At 36.8% G+C, this 24,865-nt stretch overlaps 1 protein-coding gene across 1 annotated transcript; it reads right to left on the bottom strand.

Annotated features, from left to right (window-relative positions):
• Positions 1-2,182: 2,182 nt before the first annotated feature.
• LOC137266438 (glycerol-3-phosphate acyltransferase 4-like) lies at positions 2,183-23,520 on the bottom strand. Its single transcript, XM_067801937.1, has 14 exons — positions 23,345-23,520; positions 19,850-19,955; positions 18,272-18,417; positions 17,094-17,194; positions 16,719-16,784; positions 14,313-14,387; positions 12,818-12,907; positions 12,299-12,389; positions 10,153-10,268; positions 9,975-10,030; positions 9,360-9,445; positions 8,552-8,680; positions 8,081-8,160; positions 2,183-5,993 (listed from the first exon to the last, which is right to left on the bottom strand). The coding sequence occupies exons 1-14, from the start codon at positions 23,489-23,491 to the stop codon at positions 5,906-5,908; spliced, it is 1,377 nt and encodes a 458-aa protein (XP_067658038.1). The 5' UTR covers positions 23,492-23,520; the 3' UTR covers positions 2,183-5,905.
• Positions 23,521-24,865: the final 1,345 nt, after the last annotated feature.

The following is a 24,865-nucleotide window of genomic DNA, read 5'->3' as shown; positions in this document are numbered from 1 at the left end:
TAGTATGTGAAAGATGGTTTTATAGAAAATATAACCTGTTACAGAAGCATAGATGTCTATATACAGGTTGGTAGGTTAGTGTGTTGTTTAGGTTACTAGTGAGTCACAACATTGACGAGTGTAGACTGCCAGTGAATAGGATGTCTGACGTGGTCCCTGCACCACTGCAGCCGATCACCTTTGCGCTTTCTGAAAGGAGACCTAGGTCGAATTGCAGGTCGACGTGAATGGCGTCCAAACTGACGTAGGCGGTTTCTAACGGTGTTAGGATGAATTCTCCTCAAGTTAGGAATGGTTTTGGCTGTTGATAATGGATTTTGCGTGAGATTATGTAAGTGAGCAATACGTATCCATCTGTCCTGAGCAGGGGTGGTTAGTAATGGGCGCCATGTTCACGGTCGGTCTTGAACGTAGTCAGTCTGGCTGTATCGTCGTCTGAGAGCTGCAGCAGTGTTTCGGTGAAAATTGAAGCGCATGGAATGTCCTGTTGAGACACCTGCTTCAGGCAAACCAATTGCTTGATTACTTTGTACATTTGACTGTCGTGGGATATTGTCTGAATGAACAACCAAATTCTTGTGTGTATTTTTGAAGGGAGGCAGTACAACGCTTCACATTTTCGTGTCAGCATTCACTGATTTCAACTGTTACCAGTGGTGTATGATTGCCTGTGCAGATCACGTAGTAGTGAATTCTCACGCACGACGTTACGGTTTTATCGGGAAACGCGTAACAATCAATTCAATGTGGTCAAAACACATTGATCATATTACGTCATAACGTTACTTCTGTTCCTAATGATCTATACGGTTCTTCAGATGCACAGGGTTTTTGGTCCGAGTATATGTTTACACTGAGAGACAGTCGGACGTTCAGCACCCGAAAGAACTGACTGGGGCATCCCTCAAGAAATGGCAGATACGTTGAAATCGTACATTTCAAGATCAGCAATGTCAGGAGACACTCCACGAATGAATGTTGCCAAAGAGATAGAGACTCCGAAATCTGATAGTACCCACAGGTATTCCATATATGGACAGTAATGTTGGTGTTTATTTGCGGCTGTAATGTAACAGTCCACACAGTTCGAGGTTTGCTCTGGTCGATGAGAGATTTCAGTGATATTAAAATGCACGAATTTTCAGTTTATCGCAAGGCGCCGATAAAAATTCATCATTTATTTGTCTGTCCTGATTTACGTGAACAATATAATCCTGAATGTTACCTCACGAAGTCACCTACTGCAGAATGTAAACAATTCCTATCTACTTATGAAAACTATATCAACTTAAAATTATCACAATACACTCACAATGTCTAAGCGTGATATTTTTAAACTAATCTCTGTGTTCGACAGAATCTCCCTTCGGGAGGAGATGTATTCAGTTCCTCAAATACCTTGGCTCTACTGTGATTACACGATGCCATTTAGAAAGTGGTCAAATGCAACATATGTCATATTTGGGATTTCACTTTCTTAGTAAAGTACAAATTCTAGTACTTTTTTCGGTTGAGTCCCATCCGGGATTCGAATTGGCTCGGATTGGCTCTACTGTCCCAAGCAGCTTGTGTTTGGATGTTGAGCAATACCATAGTACTTAGTGTTCACCATCCTTGCCAGAGCGATGAAGAGTGTGCGAGGGAAAAGCAGGCTGACGTCAACGCATACTGAGCATGTGCCCACAGAAGATTACAGTTTGAGTCATGTACGTTCCCATCTCGCGTCAAAGACGTCTGCAAGTGAGATCTGAGAATGCAGGAGGTACCTTGACTTTTTCCACCTTGAGCTTACGGGAATATCTGTTCCATGGAGGTACAGCGTGTGACCTGAACAATGTGGGACTGACTGACGAACGTGCATGTTCTTGTTCTGAGCACTTGCATTTAGTATTTTGATTCCTCTACAGGCTATGGCAATTTCCTGTCAAGTTAATAACCATTCGCCTTCTACAGCATGGGTTCAATATGGGTTTAGTGGATGCACCAGCTAAACCATGCAGTAATTTCCGAATACTCTTACTGGTCTGAAATTCTGTATGACTGAAGCAGTATATGCCCATAAAAATCTACGTCTAGTGACTAGAACAAAATTACAACTGATTTCTTTCACATTCATTTGGGTATATAATATACATTTTGAAACATCAACACTACTATCATAAATAAATCACAGAAAAATCAGTCTCTTCAACATCATATTTTTATTGTGGACACTATGTTTGAAATAAACTGGAAAAATTTATTGGCAAGTATTGACCCTGACCTGCCAGTAACAATTCATTAGGTATGTATCCCCACCATATTTAACAGATGCAGGATGAGTCCTTTATGCATAAAATGCTTGAATATTTCTACACCTGTTAAAATCTCCCCATTTACCTATATCCTGATCCCTTTAGAAATATTAGTGCCAATTATTACACCAGTGTTTGCCCTTTAGCATAAAAGCTGCGTATTTGATGTACACATGATACACAGTGAATTTAGAAGCTGGCATCATTGTTGATGCTGTGCTACTGGGCCATTAGTTCAGAAAATCTAAACCCGTAATTTGCTGTTGCTTAAGACTACTTGGTTTAATGTTTGCCAGTTAATTGCTCAGTGATGATCAAATACCTGGCCTGACCTGACCTGTCCTGCCTTGTTTTTTCATTCTTATTAAACAATCACAGCTGATGTCTTGATGAAAGTTCCAAACTGAAGTTGACTTCCCTAAACATGTTTATGAGTCACATTGACTCCTACATTTGTATGCCACGGGCAAACACTTCATATATCAAGTAGTTCTCCAAGTATCACTGTCGAAAAAAACACTATAATGTATATAGAAACAAGTTGGTAAAAAGTAAAAAAGTAAGCATTATACATAAAAACATTTTCTGTGTTTTGAGATGGTTCTCAGTTCTACTGATGGTGGTGGGTCTTGATTACGTATCCACCTGTGATATATCTGTCACCATCACAAACTAAAAGGTATGACCATCGGCAAATTGACCTTCGACTAGAGTTCAGTTGTATACAGTTTTGCACATAGATATCATGTACACTATCAGAGAATTATTTCTGGACAGAAACTGTTTGTAAACAGATGGCAAGTAACATGAGACAAAAGTTAAGAACTGAAAATAAAAGAGACAATGACATAAGACATGAGTAAAAGAGCACTACTGGTCCCACTGTAACAAAATGAATAACGCTTACAAAAAGCATCAGTACAAGAGAACGAAAACATGGTGTGCTGGGATCACTGATCTGTCAAAAATGGAAGAAAATAGAGATACAATGTTTAGCCTTTCACCTGGATATTTGTGTACAAGCATTATCACTGTAAATAATCATTTTCAATGCAGCTTTCAAGGACTGCCATATTCAGATGGAAAGGTGCAAAAGCCATTAATGCTTTTGTGTTTTTCCCTCAAAATGTCAGTCATGGAGGCCATTTCTACAAAACAGTAAACAAATAAGAAGACTGCCTAAAAACAGATCTCTTAACACAATAAATCTTAGCACATGAGGATGTGACCTCAAGGATCTTTGATTCTGTTTGTGAAATGGATTTTGCCATGAACCTAATATTGTGTCGAACACCTGAAAAATAACTATACTGTAATGCCAGAACATATCAACCAGCAATAATATAAACCTGACACTTTCAACACGACCTTTAAGTAAACAAACATTGTTTCAAGTGAATTTACAAGGGTACCATGGTTTCCTGTTAACTGAAGCATGCTGCTGAGTCACAACACAAGATTTATAACCAGAAAGGTCACTTCCAAACAATGATGTGCTGTCATTTTTTTCGTAAACAACAGTGACTAAAAACATAGTAGTCAAATTCTTGATTTTTCTTACTCTCCTGTAAATCTTTTCTGATAAAGTTTTGTAAATAAAAAATAATCAATCACCTTGAGTACAAGACTGCATTCTGTTGACTGTCTCACTCAGCAATTACTTGTATAAATTACCAGACAAGTGTGCAGATTTTGCCCAACCCCAAGATTAAGTTTTTTGATAAGACTCTCTTAAAAGAGAAGAGAAAGTACCTCAATAGACCGCGACCTGGGATGATAAATAAATACTAAAATTGTGAGAGGTTAATTCTTAGAAAACAATCAGTCCTGTTAAGTCTGAAACAGGTGGAGCCTATATTCCTCTGCATTACTGTTGGTTACCCAAAGGTTATCTATTTCTGTCTTATTGCCAAGCATGATGTCAATATTATTATAACATTCATTACAGACAATGATCAAAACATAGTAAGGTTACATGCTGTAGACATCTCACTGCCACATCTGTAAGGCAAAGCATACAGGGTTCACTTTCATTCAGCAATAACATTTAATATCACAGCAATTGACTTGATATGATTTCAGCTCACAGGTCAAGTTGTATAATCAATTTAATCATTCAAAACAAAAGTGGAAACTGGTAATTCATCCACAAGGGAAGTCTTGTACAAACAAATGATTTGACATGCTACGACCAGCGTTTAATAAATAGAACTTACACGATACCTATAACCATACACACAGGTCCATTCTTCCCACCAATCCATGGTGCACACTCATCTTGTCAAGGTGTGTCCAAACCTTTATGGGCTCTTACACAGGAAAGAAGGTTCAGTTGACAACAGGCATTTCCAGCACTGAGCATATTATCCTGTTGTCTTGTTTGTGATGATGACATGCTATTGTACAAAGAGCAATATAATTTTAACAAAACACATCAGAACAGAGCAACAGTAAATGTTACTAATCCTGGTAACAAGAAGTTGTATATAGATTCTCATAAAACATGTCCTTTCTGTCTAAAATACTACTGTAAATACATGTACATATATCCTAAATATACCCACACAACAGATACGATACTAAAAGATCAAACAAGAACTTTTAAAGAACTCAAGTAGCTTGACAAAAAGGATTTGTGTTATTGACTACTTGGGACTATAATTGTGTGGAGGTAGTTTTCACAGCTGCTACAGGACTATTTAAGAAATCATAGATAAAATAAGTATTTCTATAAGCAGCTATTTCTAGCATACATAACCAGTAACGACAAGTCAAAACAAATATGTATGGTGTTAACTAGTCAATTTTTAAGAGAATCCTAACAATAAACAGTACAAAGACAAAATAAAAAGTCCAGGACATAATAGTTTCTACCTGCATGTAGATTATTTTCTAGAATATTTGGAAATTTCGCTGTAGCAAATCACTGTCATTAAGTGTTAACTTGTGCTACTGCTCCAATCAGCTATAAACACTTATACACATATGACAGTGTATACATGTACATACAAATAACCAATCAGCTCAGAGCATTATACAAGAGATAAATATCATGATTAACAGAAAGTATGGAATGTGAGTGTACAATCTTAGTTCGAAACTATACCATACCACACATTCCTATGAACATGTGGGCTGAAATCTCAGTGTCATACAGTGGGTTATCAAAGATATTTTACGTTTAGTTTACCAGATGAAATACTTTGTTTTACATATACAAATGTTACTGACATTTTCACAATACAGTACTTTCATACTCAAAACTTTCTGCACAAATGGGTGTACAGAACTATGTACCACCCAGGTATCAAATCACCACCTTGATCTAAAATCAAATTTCATCCTCTTCTCAACATACTTTATACATCTGACACTGTGAGCTTCTGGTCAATCACAATGCAAAATCTAAGTAGGAAGCAACATTATAATCTAGGATCTCATTTTGCTAAGTTATAATCCTCTGATATATAAGATATTAGAGACAATGCCATATTCTGGGGATATTTGGACAATATATCTCTTCTACAGGCTGGTAAATTCAGTTTGTTACATGCACACACATACACACACAAACACACATCTATACGTTCATGTCATCTCCAGCCTTGTCTTCACTCCACTTTCAGCAGTTTACTGTAGTTTTCCTGTTGCTTTTCCCTCCACGATGCTTTGGCCCTCATCCTCTTTAGCTGACCATCCCTGAGACAACAAGATAACATGTAAAAGTACAAGTATTTTAGGTTTGTCAGTAGAAATATTCAACTTACATGTATGGGTGCCAGCAGACTGGAACCAAAACTTCATGGAAGCTAGGTGAAGACTTAGCAATCTATTGTGTACTGTAATGGAAAGTCTGTCCATTGTAAAGGAATCAGGAGAAGGAAACTAGCTTCAACTGATTACCAAAACTTTGTATTTACATGGGTATGACAACAAAAGAATTTCTAATTTTAACACTGTATTATGAGGCACCATCACAATGAGATGAGAAGAATTAAAACCAGGCTAGAAATACCAGTAAAATCCACATGCAAGAGTATGGTCATTGTCAAAATTAGCCACACGCCCACTTGCTCAACTAGTTAGTGAATTTTCATGGGGCCACAATGCAAGCATATCACTCTCTCTAACTTCTTAAGTTATAATATACTCCTACATCAAGCAAAATCATGGCCTGAAAAAAATGTTCATTATATTTGTATAGTTTACTGACAAAACCTGTGTCTGCATTCAGGTTTAGACTAGTGAAGTATTTTGTTGGCTAGTAGGCATAGCTTTGTAGGCATAGCTAGCCCGACTGACTAGCAAAATGTGGAAACTATTTCGAACGCTGAGTATGATACTGACAAACCAGAGATTGTCCGCCGCTAGTTCCATGGGCTAGTTACGAGGGGATGTCAATAAGTTTTGAGCCTTGAGCATTTTTCATACCAAGGTGTCACAGCCTATGGTACGACATTGAACCTTGGGGTGTAGCTGATGTGATATATAAGTTTTGGTATCCTACTCTCAGAAGTTATTGAACAGCTCATATTGACAGAAAGAGACCCCCCTCACGGCAGTGAAAATGAATAATATTGAGTATAGAGCAGTAATTAAGTTTTTAGTTCTTGAAGGAAACTCGGCGAAGAACTTTCAGCAGTCTTCCCCTTCATCTGCTACCATCAAACGATGGGTCAATGAATTCAAGCATGGTAGAGAGAGTCTTGAAGATGACCCCCATCCAGGTCGCCCAACAACAAGCACTAGTCCAGAAAACATTGACAGAGTGCATAGACTTGTGCTGGAAAATCGTCGAATCACACTCCACGAGTTAAAAGAGACCACAGGCATTTCACACAGATCCATTGAGACAATTCTTCATGAACATCTCGTCATGTCTAAGGTGTGCGCAAGATGGGTACCAAGAATGCTTACAGATGAAAACAAGGGTCACCATAAGCAACCCCATGCTAACCAGATACAACAAGAATCCAAAAGATTTTCACTTTAGGCTAGTAACCTGTGACGAAACCTGGATCCACTACTATGATCCTGAGAGCAAACATGAATCCATGGAATGGAAACATGTCACCAAAAACCAAAAAGTTCAAAGCCTCCAGATCAATGCAGAAGGTAATGTCGACAGTCTTCTGGGATAGCAAAGGCGTCGTCCACATACATTACTTACCAAAAGGAAGAGCAATGAATGGGGAATATTACGCTAACTTGTTGAGGCAAGTGCGACAGTCAATCAAGAAGCGCCGGGGCAAGATCAGACGTGGTATTCTTCTACATCAAGACAATGCTCCAGTACACACCTCTCACGTTGCAGCCGCTGCTGTCCAGGAATGCAGGTACGAAATCTTGCCACATTTCCCCCTACTCTCCAGACCTGGCACCAAGTGATTACCATCTGTTCCAAAATCTCAAGAAAGACTTGCATGGTTAGAGCTTTCAGGATGATAATGAGCTTATTGCTGCTACGGAGGCTTGGTTTGAGGACCAAAATGGCGCCTTCTACAGAGATGGCATCAGCGCCTGGCAGAAAAGATGGAACAAGTGTCTTGACTCACAAGGGGACTATGTTGAAAAATAAATGTGGTTCATACCAATATTTTGTGTTTTTCTATGCAAGGCTCAAAACTTATTGACATCCCCTCGTAGATGATTTCTAATGTACATAGCTTGAACTGGCCTGAAGACATTATATCAGAATGTGTACATTGTAAAGGACTGTTTGTCTTGCTAGCATATTATACCGGATTGTGAAATTCTTTCTGTGTATATAGTGAACCTGTACTTACCATTCTAAATCTACTAATCCTCCTTTGCTTGCTATTTCTGATTTAACCCTGTTTGCAAAATCAACTGCAAGTTCATTTTCCTGAAATCAGAAATGAGAAACATTATTCTTTCCATCAATGAAAAAAAATTATTACCACTGTTTAGTTGGTTGCAAAGACCAGTTGTTTGCACAACCTTTCAGACAGAAATACTGAACACATACAACATACAGAAGGGTACTGACAGAACAAAGATTATAATCTGGACAAAATAAATTCCTACCAAGCGGCACAAGTAAAGGACTTAACTGCATGATGTTTATGCTTAAATGACAAAACAACCAATCTTAACCACTGAATTCAGAAACGATAAAGGTTCAATCATAAACCAGTTAGCATAGAAGTGATCTTTAAGTTAACTGGTCATAAACATGTTAAACTTGTTAAACATAACATAAGCAAAGCTCTTATTCTTTCCTTTTCAATACTTACTTTTCTGGACATGGGTGGCAGATACCAGACATCACACACTAATGCCCAGCTGGTCATGATGCTTATCAGGTGTGCCACCATGCCTTGCTTGCTGCTGTTCCAGAAAGCATCCCCGAACCTGGGGTCGTACTGCCAAACATAACACATATGCACTACATACACAGCAGACACAGATTAAACACCAATCAGTACCAAATACTACATTTATCAGAAGACATGATACCACATTCAACACAAACTATGCTGAAGAACTTTCAGTCTGCCTCAACCGCACAAGTTTTTGAAAGTAGGACCAATTTATGTATTGCAAAATGTCAACTTTGGACATTTGTATTCAGATATTAGAAAGCCATTTCAAGGGTTGATAATGACATAAATCAACACAATGAAATGCAATTGTGTTGATTTATGTCATTATCAAACCTTGAAATGGCTTACTAATATCTGAATACAATTTACACAGTTGACATTATTGCAATACACAAACTGAAGTCTTTCTGACAATCTCAGAGATGGTTATTTCCTTCCTTGTCAATATCCAAACAAATTAAACTACCTCTAATCTGAAGTGGTTGTAAACCTGGTTAACAGACCACATTGACAGGTTTTGAAATTAATCTTATACAAATGTATTAGTATTATTTATAACTGATGCAGCTATTGAAGCTATGAAATTTTCTGGAGTTCATTAACACACTAAGTAACCATGTTAACAATTCCAAGGGTAATAGCTCTATAAATAGTTACACATGTACTGGTTACAGTATCTATGAGACAAACATAAAATGCATATAGGTAAAAGCCTTACTTTTATTGCTACTGGGTAAATTGTTGTTCCAACTTCAAAGCTTCCCTTCTTAAACATCATAACAGAAGTGTTATTAATGCAAGTACCTGAAGAAAAAAAACAAAAAACGAACCAGAATTTCAGTAAGAACAGTAATGAAAACACAATGCAAATATTAAAATTAGTCAAGAATGTCCTAAAAATCTATGAACACATAAACCAATGCTTGGGCATATTTATTTCATAAACATAAAAGATTATGCATGCATGTTTCTGTGTGTGTAGGATAATTTATGATTTGATTGGGTGATGAGTAGTACTAAAGTGATGGTGTCAAAATCATGATGTTCCCACCACTGTGAAATCGAATCGAAAGATTCATACACGTAGCTACACACTCAGAAAACTCCACAGCTTATAACATAACATGGAGCAAAAGGTAAATATGGACATTACAGTCGTGCCATACATAACCATCATGCCACCTCAAACTACTGTACGATAAGTTTGAACAGGGAGATTTCACCAGCTTTTAGCAATGTTCCACAAAACTGTAGACAGGGAAGTCAAGATATCTTTATGCCTCTGTACATTTTGATTACAGTAAGTATCAAACAAAATGAAGTATACAAGTACCTTCTGGGAATATTAAGATAGGGAGTTTATCTTTATCCTGTACATGTTCTCGTAACCTGAAAATATAACCATACATACTTATGCACAGGGGTTTAATGACATAGCATAGCAAAAGAATAACTTCATCCATCTGTTGAAAGATTACAAGTGCCACCTGTCCAACAGTCCAACAACTCACCTGTTAACAACTAAATTTCTGTCTTTAGCTTCAGACCTCTCAAACCAGATATGTGCTGTGGCTCTGGCCATTGCCCGCTGTAGAATTCCCAGCAAGCCTCCTTGTGACTGGCCAATCTAGGGAGGCAAAATGGCAAATCTTGATAACCAAATGAAACACTAATTCACATCATATGTAAAGTTTCTGACTTCCTTACCACACTTGACCTCAACACAGGCGAACTGTAGTGCAAATGGGCTTGTGCAGCATAGAGAATATGACGAGTCTTCATATATGCGAGCGAAGCGAGCAAAGGTTGGCTACATACTTTCCTCGCTTCAGATCAAAAATGTTTTTCATCTCAAAATAAAATTATCGCCACCATCAAAGGTACACTCCCATTTCCTCACTTGGTTGTGCTCTCACATTTCCTACCCCATGTTTAATAATTACTCAGGTGAAATATGTTTTATTCAACATTTTAAGCGCCACTCGTGGTATTCATATTGTTCTTCGCCTCCATTACCACTGCCAGCTTCCAGTTGAATAGATTGACGGAAAAAGAATAAGCAGAAATTTAAAAGAAATACCTTATTGCCTAATTTTATCATGAACCTATTGGAGTTTATTTGTCTTATCTGTTTTCGCTGTTGTTAGAATTTATGTAACATATATTCTTCATAAAAATACTTCTGGCATAATGGGCGAATGAAGCAGTGGATGTAACTGTAAGTATTCCATATGGAATAATGCCCTCCTGTTCTTCACTCCGTTGAACCAGAAGCTGGAAGGGGTAATGGAAGAGAAAAACGGTCTGATCTGCCATGAGTTTCTCTTAAAATGTTGAATAAAAAATATTTCACGTGAGTAACTGTTCAACATGAGAGCACAACCCAGTGAAGAAAAAGGTGTATACTTTTGATGGAGGCATTATTTTATTTTGACATAAAAAATATTTTTTGAACTGAAGCAAGGATAGTATTTGCCAACCTTTGCTCGCTTCACTCGCATGTAAGAAGACTGGTCATTTTCTCTATGCTGCGCAACCCATTTTCACAGCAGTTTGCCTGTGATCTCATTCAGCTGGAAATCTCAAATAATAAATTATCTGAATCTTACAACACTGACACAACAGTTCAAAAATACATTTCTAAATATGCAATTGCAAAGTAACTAGTCAACTTTCAAATATTCACTGATGAGTGAGTGAGTGAGTGAGTGAGTTAATATTTAACGTCACATCGGCAGCATTGCAGCCATATCGTGATGAGAGCATTCTTATGTTCACTGATGAGGGAAGTGTCCTTACCAAAAATGTCCCTTTTCACAAAAATGTAGGTAATTACCAGGAACATTACCAGCTTGCAGCTTCACAGCTTCACATTTTATGTTGAATCTGAGTATTCTATTTTAATAATGATGTTAAACATGTCAACAATGATCCTGGCTCACCAACTCCAGATAAAGTGTGATTCATTTGAAGAAAAAGGATTAAAAAAATATCACTTTTAAAATTTTCATGAACTAAACATGAATTAACATACAAGTTCTTTATTTACACATGAACTTGAACTATCTTAATGTTAATTTGGAATGAAGTACCTAATATACTCATGGAAACAAATATGGGAACAAATGAAAGTACAAGTGATCCTTTATTCTTTTTCTGGTTTCTTCCAAGGTTAGTATTGCAATGAATAAAGGAACACTTGTACTTTATTTACTTCCAACACTAACCTTGCACTTTACGTTTTCGCTTATTTGTTTCCATGAGTAAATATCTGAACCCCTATATTTTGAAAACAAACAGAAGATATGGTTTTATTTGAATTAAGAGAGGACAGCCACAGAATGTGTGTTTCTGAGGTGATCATAGTCAAGGCTAAACAATCCGTGGGTTGAGAACATGCTCCACACCACACTGGAGACACAGTTGCTAACAGTGACTAATGGGTCAATTTATTGAAACAATTCAATCTGGCCTCTCTGATGGCTTTTGAGGACAAACTAATTGAGATATATTTACTTCAAACACCAAATGGACTATGAAATAAATTGACTATCTTGTGTGATAAACAAACAATTGTCATGAGCACATGTACAAGTCTACTTAAACAACCAATATAATGGGTTAATGATCATGACAAATAACTGAAAGGTCACATACCATGGCATAGCAATTATCCACTGACATTATGATCACATCGATGGGGGAGGTGTGATTGGCAACACAAATACCATTCTTGGAGCGATTGCATCTGATGAAGAAAATAAAATGAAAATAAATGTAAAGTATTACAATGAACAGGTGAGCATGAGGTTACATTAACCTATAACTTCAGTTTATGTTGCATCTAACCACTACAGAGAAGTATACACTAAAATCAGACCCAAAGTCAACCTGAGATAAAAATAAATTTAACAAATTAAAAATGACATTCAAAAATAAGTTTGTTGAACACAAAATTTTATACAGACATTACTAATAACATTTGTAATACTGCCCATGGCATAAACGTTAGTTACATGCAGGGGATATTTCCCTTATCTGTTCAATGTTGTTGGAGACTACTGAATCTGTGGAATAAGATAAGAATTAGCGTTAGGGATAACTTTCTTGCCTGAAGAAAAGGTGAAAAATTCCTTTAATTTACAAACATTCTGACAGGCAGTATGCGGTACTTACTCATCATGAAAGGTAATGATGGCCGAACAGGCTCGAGCTAAAATCCGGAAGCACATGAGCATTACATATTCATTTAATGCCCTCTTCGATCTGAAATATATGATGCAATATATGTGAAATATTACACTGCCGACAATTCCTAAAAAACAAAACTATTAACCTATTACCATGGCTTACTTCTTTAAAAATACCAATGTTAATAAAAGTCGCATTGACTGTATAATACCAAATGAGTATTACAACACACACACAAAGATTTGCCAGAGCTTGTAAGCTAATAGGTATCAATGAAAAAAATGTCATCAACAACATTGATAAGGTAGTATTAATATCTGAATCAACACTTCAGAATATACTGCTAAAATATAAAGTTAAATATCACATTATGAAATCATCAGAATATTGATTGAATATCTCCTGTGGAATGACAATGACATATATACATTTCTTAGTGAGAAATCCATAAAAAAATACTCCACGCATAGTATGACCAGAACTTATTGAGAATTTTGGGAATGTGTTTAACTGAAGTTCTAGTATAAACAAACTTGACCAGGTATCAAGTGCTTGGTTTCATTCAAGGGAGACAACTCTGTTAATCAATTTTCATTAGTTTGTGAAGAGTTATCCTCATTTGTTTACTTGCTAGCAGACAACATTTTCAGTGATCCTCAGTATGGATGATTTAGAGAAGAGGAAGTTGATTTTAGAGTGTAATAGCAAGGACATCAGATCAGCTTAAGTGATTTCAAGTAGAACAGGCATCCCTTGGCCCACTCTTTGTCCTGTTTTGAAAAATATTGCATATGCATATGGCAGAGAGCACCAGGGAGGCGCAGGTAGGCCCAGAAAAATGACTATCAGTGACAGAAGGTGGCTTGGTATTCTTGTTTCTAAAAACAAATAAAGGAGTTTAGAAAACTTAAGGCTGGATATTACTGACAGAGGAACTGTGTCTGTCTGTAGGGAGACAATTAGAACTGAGCTGCATGCAATGGGTTGGCAGAAAAGTCAAGGAATTCCATCACGGATCATGAAACCTGTACAAAAGGAGAGAAAGTTGAACTGGTGCTTACAGCAAAGAAATTTTAACTGGGACAGCTGAAAGCTCAATGTGGCTATTTCCTAATACACTGAAATTCTGGACCAAACAAACTGAAAAACCTTTGTATCAGCTCCCAAAGTATTAGGAGCAATGACCCTCTGTGTATTTGAAGGGAATATGAACAGTGAACGGTACACAGATGTTCTTGAGGGACACTTATTTCCATCTGCTCATGTGGGTTTTTTTTGTCAATTTTATTTTTTGATTTTCCAGCAGGACAACAACCCAAAACAATGTCCAAAGCATTCACAGGCCTGGTTTCTGACCCACAATATTACATTATTAGATTGGCCAAGCTAAAGCCCTGACCTAAATCCAATAGAAAAATGTTCAGGGACTTAACTGCCTTAAGATAATAGTGCACAAGATAATGTAAATACTCTTACTCACCTTCCTTCAGGCAGGTAGCCGATAAATGCTGTACATATGATGAGCCATCCCACGCCTAGCACTGCTATGATCAATCTGTAATTCAGGTATACTTATCAGAGGGCACATGGAAGATTGTCATTTCCAACATTCAACAATGCTAAAACATGATTAATCAACCTTTCACATAAACATAAAATATATAGCTAGCATAATGTGCTAAGGTATTTTAGCCCAGCTTCATGACATTGACATGTGGAGACAAAAGTTACTGAAACTACTGAAAGTTCGCTTTTGACAGACAAAGTTGCAGCTTTCCAATTGTAAACAAGAAGACAAAGTCTTCAATATCCCCTGCAACGGCAAAATATTCTTCATGAAATATGATTACAGTATGTCAATGTTTGGATGTGCATATGGCAGAGTAGAAGAGGTTTTTTTAAAGATTTTACAGTTCTGCTCCAGCAAAGAACACTACCACCAAATTCATTCAGTCAATCTTGTTGCCATGAAAGCGCCCAAAATATTAAAAAATCCAAACCTACTAAAAGGCACCAATATACCACCAGAAATATCAATGTGCAAAGTTTGGTGAAGAAATAGCAAACGGTTTTAAAGTTCTGCTCCAGTAAAAAAGCACAAAGACCAGTTTGAGTCAAAAGTCAAACGTGATGTCATGGAAACCACAAGAAATGAATTTCACACACTTGTGAAAGGCACAACTATGGATCATAATGAACATGGCAAACATGTGTACCGAGCTTAAGAAAGCTTAAATTTGGAAAATACACTCCGGACAAGATGACATCCACAAAGCCACAACCTAAGTCATGTTTCCATGGAAACCGCAAAAGGTAAAATTCACATCTGGATCTAATGCCCAGAAAGCACATCTAGGGATCATGCTTGATATGTGTACAGTCAGCTCTCCTCTATCCGACCTCAATAATCCTACAATCACGTTAATCCAACCAAAACTATAGAACCATTTAAAACAGTGATAATTACTCTCGTTTATCCCACATTCTCACATTCCGACTCCGACATAACAGATCGAGCAAGTGATTATTGTAAATACATTGTAAAAACATTCAGTAATTCGACAATCAACACAGCTGGTCTGTCACGAGTAAACCACCAGTTAAGTGAGCCTAAGTAGAAATTACGCCATTGATCAATAAAGAAATCTGCCTTTTGAAGAAATTAAATGACAACACAAGGTGTCATCATTTTCGCCGAGCTGAAGTTTGATGTGAAGACTGGATGATCAACCGCATCTGACAACCTGAAGCAGTCTGCTAAGAGAATGAGCATCAACTGATTCCAATGCGTCAAGAGCTAGAAAACCCCAGCAGGAGAATCTTGAAAAGGCATTATTTTTGTGATTTACTGACGTTAATGTATTTATGACATTCATGAGCATGTAGATGTGAACCTGATTGATTATGTGGCTTTACATGTATGTTATGCCATCTATGAATGTTAATAAATGATAAGAATGCATTGTTATTTTTTTTTATTTCTGTCAATATTTTTACATATGATGAAGATACCTGGATGTAGTGTTTTGGATATGCATGCAATAGAATGATGATCATGACCTTCAGTAAACACTGATATTTTCAGACAAATACATTAATCTGACACTTTCCTTAACCCAACATATTTCTCTGCAACCACAAGTGTCGGATAAATGGGAGCTGACTGTATCAAGTTTGATGAGGCTAGCATCTGCTCTGGACAACATGACTTCGTTATAGTCACAGCCTAAGTCATGTTTCCATGGAAACCAATGGAAACAAATTCATATCTGGGTCTAACCCTCCAAAAGCACATCTAGGGATCATGCTTGGCAAGTGTACCAGGTTTGGTTAACCCATCACAAATAGTTTAGGAGATACGCTTTGGACAAAGTACACCAGACAGACTTTGTTGTAGTGGGGGATAATTATCTTAATGTCATTTACAGGATGTGAATACTAAACTACAAGTAAACAACAACCGCATTTCTTTTAAACACACCAGAGACAAAACGCAGTATCTGAAATTAAATGGCAAGATTTTGAGATTCTACTTCCCATCACAAAACATTATTCCAGCTTTTGAGTCAGTTATCAGTAATAATTTGTGTCTTGAGTGTAAATAGAGGTTAGAGCTGTCATGTACCAGCAATATCATAGAGGGGGAAATAGGCTTCACTCATTGAATCCTTATGGGGAATCGAACCAGGCTCTTTAGTGTGATGACTTCACAATAGCTGGCATTACTTTTTGATGCAGTTTCATTGCAGCACTGTGTCGTATGAGATATTGCTATGTTTCCCTTCAATAGTTATCTTTTTGGGATGATAAAGTTAAGGATCATATCTGTTAAAATATGCAGTATCCGTAAAACCATACAAAAAGAAGTAAGAGTTTCATATCTTACCTAAAAGGAAACAGGACAAAATATCGAACTAAAAATCCAACACACCACAAAAAGGTCAGTCGGAAACTGAAACAGAAAAGGCAGAATTATTACTTGATGAAAGATACACAACAATGATTCAAGACACGTCACCATGTAAGATGAATTTATGAATCTGTTGCAAATTTTGTGTCTGTCTGACCATGTCAAACTTAGTTATTCAAAATACAGTTGACAAAACCAATGGGCAACCTGTAACATTACAGCTACAAAATGTAATCACTTGGCTATTTACATACATCATATAACAACACATGCACTCAAAACCAAACTACAGGGAGATCTTGAATTCATTTTTTCACATTTTCTATAAACATTATTAGTCAAAGGTCTCACCTTATGAAATGGTACCCTGATATGTTGGATCTGGATAACAAATTCCATGAGTTCAATTCTTCTGCCGAAAAACGCTTTGTCACCTCATCTTCAATTATAGCCTAAAATCAACCATTAAGATTAGTAAACCATGAAAAATGGCCACGACCAAATGAATTTGAAAAGGCAGCAAGTGACAGCAACATGTTCCAATCACATCTGACAATACAGAGAACATGTCTACAAGCAGTCACCCACTAACATAAACCGAAATGACTGAAATTTAGTGCGAACTGCAAACTGGTATTCACAGCAAAGACCTACGAGGACACTTGCCCATTGTTGACATCCACTACCCTACTACACATTGCAGTGGTTGACCATCATATACAGTCAACTCTCGTCTGTCTGGACGCACCTGTACCTGTCAGCAAATTCATGGAATATGATGCAAACTATTGAGGAAGCCTTGACTGAAGATGAAATTATCGAGATTGTCCGACCTACATTTACTGCCAATGAGGAAATAAGCACTGAAGAAGACCAGACAACTGAGCCAGTGGTTCCCAAGCTATCGGAGGTCAGAACATCTTTGAACACACTGCAAACATTTCTGACACACCACTTAGATGTGTTTGATGTTAGTGACCTCGACTTCTTTGACAGTTTGAAAATGAAATTGCTGAAGGCCTCAGAAAAAAACAGAACAACAAAAAAAATCAAAGACTTTTTTAAATAAATATAAATTATTGTTCACCAGACGTCCACATGTTAGAGTAGAAGCAGTTGTATGAAAACAGTAGCACATTCAACATCCAGTTAATAATGGCTGCTGATGTGTGGAAACAAACGTGAGTTCTGTGTCAATTTAGTTATGACATTCATGTGAATGTAGGTATGAATCTGACTGATTATATGATTTTATATCTATGTTATACCACCTATGAATGTTAATAAATGATAACAAGAATGTATTGTTATTATTCTTTATTACAGTGAATACTTTTACATACGATAACTGTATGTAGTGTTTCGGATATGCATGCAACAGATTGGCGATCATGAGCTTTAGTAAACATTGTATTATCACACAAATACATTAATTCGACAGTCTCCTTAATCCGACATATTTCTCTGCACCCATAAGTGTTGGATAAACGAGAGCTGACTGTATATGTTGTTCAAGCCATTCATCTTACCTCCATGCCACATTTTGCAAAGTACATCGTATCTGCAAGATGGAATTCCTTTTTGATTTCATCCACACTTGGGATGTAACTGTCAGGAATGATAAATCCTTGGGTTGCTGATAAGGTAATGTCCCTTCTGATCAAATTGGTCTGTCCTGAAATATAGTAACAATGAACAGACTATAGTCAAAACTATCACACAAGTATCAACTGTATCACAAGAGATGCATACTTTCTGCATAAAAGTGTAAGCATTCTCAGATCAAAACTCAAACCACCAAGGAAGCATAAAAGACAGCATTGTCACTAAGCTGACATAATTACCACTACCGCAAATTATCGAATCATATTTAAAAAGTTATGGAAGTGAAGGTCAAAAAAGATCAATCAGTCAAACTCTCTTGATATCTTGATTAACATGCAGTTTAACATGCTGAAATTTTCAAAGTGTCACCATGACCTTGAAAATGATGTGAAGGTCACCAAAATGAACTGGGCCCGGTGCCTTCCCTAGATGAAGTTTGATGTCAAATATTAAGAAAGTCCCCTAAATTACCCTAGCCTGACAATCTTTACATGCAGGTAAACATGCTGACATCTTCTAAGTGACACAGCAACCTTGAAAATTAAGGCCTTGGCCTTGCACCTTCCCTAAATAAAGCTTGGTGTCAGATATGAAGAGGGTAAACGTTAAAGTTACCTGGTGACTTTAAAATGAAGGTCAAGGTCACCAATCAGACTGGGACCTTTCTCGGTATAAGTAAATTTAGTTTCAGTATTATTCTATACACTGCTACACTGAGTCTCACTAATCCTAGTAGGAGGTCACGTCAAGTAAGCTTGGAGCGGCCTATGACCATCCAATCAAACGTGAGGTGGTTGAACGGGTCTAACCAATCAGTCAACAGCTACAGTTTAGAGTTTGGCGGGACTTTCAAAATTCCCAAAATCACTGACACTGATAACTAAACAAATGAAATTCCACATAAAATACCAATAACTGACTTACAGTGTATATGCTTAGTGCTTTCTGATCACCATTACCATTAGCCAATTACTCTGCAAGGTGACATCCTTGAATATTGACAAAAAAATATATGTTCAGCGACTGTTTACTCACAGGTGACAGTGTTGTAACATGCTCCATGTGCATCACCTTTTTTGAGGTAAAATTTCAAAAGGTGTGTGAATGTTAACTTTCACGATTTGGTAAGCTGAGTTCTAACTGGTCAGTATCAAAGGTTACCTGATACGACCTCCTACTAAGGTTTGTTAGACTCAGTATAGGAGTTTAATGAATAAAACCGAGACAAAGTTTACTTAGATTGGAACCTTTCTCATACTGTGATGAACCTAGTTACCAAATATGAACAGAATCTAGTCCAGATATTTCAACTCATACAGACAGATGCACAGGGCCTAATACTGTATTCCCCTGCTTCGCCTCAAATGCACAGCGGGGTATAATAAAACAGACCAAGTGGTACTTAATCAGCACAATAAACTAAAACATCTAGAAGCTATGTTCCAATATCATATTTTTTGTCAAAAAATAAAAAACTAAAACCATGGTATATCAGATGTTACCATTTTCCTTGACATTTGAATTCTCCACAATGACTTCATCATCCAACTTCTCCTCCTCCTCCTCTGCTTGAGTGGACTTGTAGTGAGCTATCTTCACCCTCCCAAACTGAAATAGCAAGTTCCATGATGATGTATGTTCCATAATCTCTAACAAGCAGTTCAACTGATGTCAAATATCATGATCACATTATTCTTAAAACCAACAGTGATGTCACCCTATTTTTCTCTGGTAAGTCTTTTTTTTTTAAATTTGATACAATCTCCCTTCAGCAGATAATTATCTTTATAATGTCCCTCTGCCCCGGGAATTATCATAATAATGTCCCTCTGACCTGGGCATTATCTTATTAAAGTCTTAAATAACTTTCCTCTGCTCCAGAACTTTGAATTATTACCTGTTTAGAAGACTGATACACCTTTGCCTTGCCATCACTGAATGATTGTAAAATATGACGTAAGTGACATAATGGTGCCTACACCAAGTTTCGAACCCATAACTTACTAGCTTGGCAGTTTAATCACTACGCTACTAAGGATTGTATGAAGAATGAGATTGTTTCTCAGTATGAACCATATGTTTCTCGCATAACAGGTAGTGCCGGTAGCACACATGCATGAATAAAAAAATCTTCTTTCTGTGGTAATTACTTAATGGACTATATAGGTAGTTTGGAAGATATTCTCAAGCAATATTAGTAAAGGTTTTTGGTGGTGTTATTCAGACTAATTCAAATTCAAATGTAGATAATGTAACATTATGTGATGAAATTCACAGATGACTTGAAAACCTTTCAAAATACCTGAAACATGCAGCAGCTTTTCAAAGTCTCTCTAGATGGAAAATGAAGTACAAGCTTCCTTCTTTTTCAAACCTATTCTGAAATAATACTGATTTGGTATGGGCAAATGAATAACTTCCAGCTTTTCAAAGCCTATCTAAATGGAAAATGAAGTACATATTACAAGAAACAGTCACAGAATTTAAAAGTCCACAAGTGACTATCTCAAATCCTGCCCAAAGTCGAAACAATTGACAGTTTTCAATGGGAACTTGTAAGAAACTCAATTCGGAAGTTTTATGAGCAAATGAATAACTTCCTATTTTATAAGTATAATTTTGCAGCAAACAAATCAATATCAATGGCCATCCTTACCCTTTAGAAGAGAAGTAAGGGAGAAGTAAATAAATGATTTAGTTTTATGTCACTTTCAGCAATATTCCTGTAATATTATGATGGAGACATCACAAGTCAGGTTCACACATTGTACCCATGTGGGGAATCGACATGCCAGTACTTCAACCGCTTTGCTACCCTACACCCACTTGTAAAGAAATAGCACATCTGTTTGTCTCACAGTCCCTGAACCACATTATTTTCCCTAAAGCCTAGCCCTCCCTGCAGTGCTAAGGCTTTAAAAAATAGCAAGCTTAGATTTACCCAGGTTCAGGTCTGAATATCTGGACGACCTTGGGCTCCTTTTCAATTTAAATAGGTTTGTTACCAGCAAAATTATGCATTCAGACTAAGCATTAGTCTTCACTTTTGTTATCAATGGCTTGTATACAGCCTCAGCATGGAATATTCAAACATCATGATTCCATGCTCGAATAGGTGCAGGTATGATTGGTTCATTAGTCCAAGGTTAGTAAATATCCTCACTGACACACTTGCTATCAGAACTAGTAATTTCATGCATCCAATTAGTATATGATGGCCTTTCCAATTACTTATTCAAATATTAAATCAAGAAGGAACAAGAAGGGATACTTTTCTTAGCTCATTGTTTAATATCAAAAGCATCGATCATCTCCCTGAATCTATAATAACTCATCAAATATGGAGCAGGATTTGCTGATAGTTCAGAAATGACAGTAAAGGCAGACAAATGATCATTTCTTGTCTATTATCTAATCTTGGTCTGATAAGTGACAGTAATAAGAATGAAAACACCTTCATCATCACAGACAGACAGTCTCAGTTATTCATTCTAACAAGTGAAATTTGTTTTCGTCCTGAAAATTTTATTTAAAGAATGTTTGTACTTTAACATGCAGATCTGATGCAAATGTTGTCAACTGACAAACAGTTTCACTAAGACACACACAAATGTCTAGACACATTTATCTACATGCCAATAACTGTGCCCTTATATAATGTCACACATAATTTGATTGCTTCAGGTTTGAATGCATTCACTTCTTAATTACTGCAGTGTATAGACTCTGCAAAATCTGCAGTTTCTAATGCAGCTGGTTACCATATCTATTTATGATATGCTCACAGTGAATGTTTGTAGTCATGGACCTCCTAGGATCCATCCTAGAATTAGTAAATTTGCTACCTCAAAGTGTTAATTTTGAATCCTGGGAATTCCAAATATTGGTAACATCACCATTCCAAAACAGACGATGTTATGTTTCAGAACCATTACAACTAAGGAAGTAACTAAGGACTCCAGAGGACATATCAGAGGACAAAATGTGTTGCGTTAAAAAAACACAGGTAGAAAATATCATGTAAAATGTAGATTTATTTGTGTAAGAACACTCACAGGTTTTTGTGCTAATGCAAGCACTGTAGTATTGAGAGCACATTCAACACAGTTCATGCTCAGATTGATGTTTATCTGTGTCCTAAAAACAACCTCCTCCAATTATTCAGGCATCACAATGTACTCATATAGTGGGTTATCGGTACATCTTATACAACAATTGTACTCAATACATTTGAGTATATTCAACAGAAGTATTAGTTGTGCCAAAAAGGACTCATTCGATCATAGTGATCACATGTATTCACAAATGATGGAGTAACATAATGCACACAACCTGTGAAGTAGTGATGGTGGTGAATACAACAGATCATAAATCTGATACTGAACAGCTTTGCCATCACAGGAAAGAAACAATCTGTGTGAAAAAAGTAATCAAATTGACATCTCTGAAGTTCTAGAGTACAATGAACTTGAAATAACACCATGGAAAATAATGATTCTTTGACAACTTCATAGGATGTCAACATTTTCACATCTGTATTCACAGAAACTTTAACAATGTAAGATTCTTCTAGCACAAAAACATCAAACAGGCACCCAAACTGTAAATGAATGATTAACAGCTGATTTTTGTGCAAACGGATGGCTGCAATTACAGAGAATCAGAGTCAAATGAAGCAACACTGTTTAATATCATTATATGTAATATTACTTGGTCACCTGTGTTTCTTACAATGTTTTTAATCAAAATGACAGCTCTACTAAAATTATGAAATGTTACTGTTTTTCACCTCCAAGAATCTGATATCAGAACTTGTCAAAACAGTTACTCTCAGTAAATGCAGTTAAGTTCGGTAACCCCGTCTACATACACTGTGTGCTATCACGGTAAAGCCACTGGCCCCCCACATGCCGGTCATGCCCTAAAACTGTCACCAGGGTACCTGTCACACGAGCACGTGTCGTCTGCTGTAATAAGCAGCGTAAAGACTTAATTACCTCGAAAACACGGAGTAAGAACTGCACATATCGCTTCCTTATTCCAAGAGACTTGCCCAGTGAGGCTAGGATGATGACCAAGAGCAGGACGCTGACAACCGGAAAGAAAAACAGAGAGATCAATGTGATTAGTAGTTGTTCCTCCATCCTTCCATGTCTCAAAATGGTGACTGAAGGGCAAGGACATATCAAAGGTCATTTTGTGACCTTTTGCATTGTGATTAACCGTTTAGGGCATTACTTATTTGTTATTACATTTAAGTTACATTACAGTTTTCTGTATTGGCTCTCTGTGACTGTTATCATTGAAAAATATGAATCAAATGTTGACAAGAAAAGCAGCGGAGCAAATCTACGCAACCGCTAGGTTAGACAGTGCCCAGTCAAAAGTACAAATTTAGGAATGGAGTATGAAATATGATTTAGGTTTCCACAACCGAGAAGCATTTCCACCCACACATAACTTATTGTGTATTACTCTTATTGGACAACAGATTTAGTTTGTAATTACTTGATGTATCTTAATTAAAAAATCCATATTCTTTACTTTGATGAGTGGTTTAGGAGATGGACAGCATTTGTCGGTGACAACTTGACGTGTTCATGTTAATGTTTCTCTACAAGATGTGGTAAATGTGTCATAGACTATGGAAGCATACATTTTCCAGTATGTTTAATTCCGTTGGTGAAATATCTAGACAGTTGTTGAGTCAAATTTATCATCCCAAGTATAACGGACGATACACACCATACTCACCTTTCAACAACAGACATCTCCCGCAGATCCAATGTCTCTAAACGCTTGACTGAGAGTGCCATGACTAATCTGTATGGGATGTTTGTTTTGGTTTTTGTAGAAAGTGTTTAATCCGTCTAATTAAAACATAACCATGGCCACACAGCAGAGGCAGGCTTACTTCTTTCACAGTCCAAGTAAGAGCTCAGGTAAGTAGTACGCCCTATTGATTAAATCCTAATTAGAAGTAGGTAAATTGTTAATTCAACTTCCTTAATTGTTATTTGGAAATGTTCTCGAATCAAATTGATTCTTAACTAGACCAATCAACCTTGTTGTTACAGGTGAAGACGATTGCGACACAAGACTTGTTTAAGTCTCTTGTTTGCTACTGACTGGCAATTAGTTCAGTTATGCATGGCAAAGCAGTGGTTTGTGAATGGAGCATTCAAAATGTCAAAGTCATCCGAAAGATGCTTCATGTCCTACCCCGTCCGCCCCAAATCAGATACGAATTAACTAGTGTAGATTATGAACGAATGAAAAAAATTTTTTTGTTAACCATGAAAACTTGTGTTAATTAAGTAAATTATGAGCCCATGTATTGCCAATACCTGAAAACTTGTGTACATGCTTGGCTAGTACTATGTCATTACCGTTATATCATTATATCAAACAATATTATGTTTCAATGCTATATGAGTCAATTTAATGTAAAATATTTCTAAACGTGTTATTTCTGTTCGGCCTATATGACTAGTAATAAGGCCCTTTTGACCTTTGGT

This window comes from Haliotis asinina, chromosome 15, assembly GCF_037392515.1.
Source record: "Haliotis asinina isolate JCU_RB_2024 chromosome 15, JCU_Hal_asi_v2, whole genome shotgun sequence".
Lineage (NCBI taxonomy): Eukaryota > Metazoa > Mollusca > Gastropoda > Lepetellida > Haliotidae > Haliotis > Haliotis asinina.
This window is presented reverse-complemented; position numbering and strand designations above follow the sequence as displayed.

What these genes read in the sequence shown, in the direction of transcription:
- LOC137266438 (XM_067801937.1), bottom strand. Translation starts at nt 23,491, where the DNA reads ATGGAGGAACAACTACTAATCACATTGATCTCTCTGTTTTTCTTTCCG. An exon ending in GGCTACCTGCCTGAAGGAAG is followed by an intron (nt 12,908 to 14,312) that starts GTGAGTAAGAGT and finishes CATATATTTCAG; the next exon opens with ATCGAAGAGGGCATTAAATG. An exon ending in ATCATTACCTTTCATGATGA is followed by an intron (nt 12,390 to 12,817) that starts GTAAGTACCGCA and finishes TTTCTTCATCAG; the next exon opens with ATGCAATCGCTCCAAGAATG.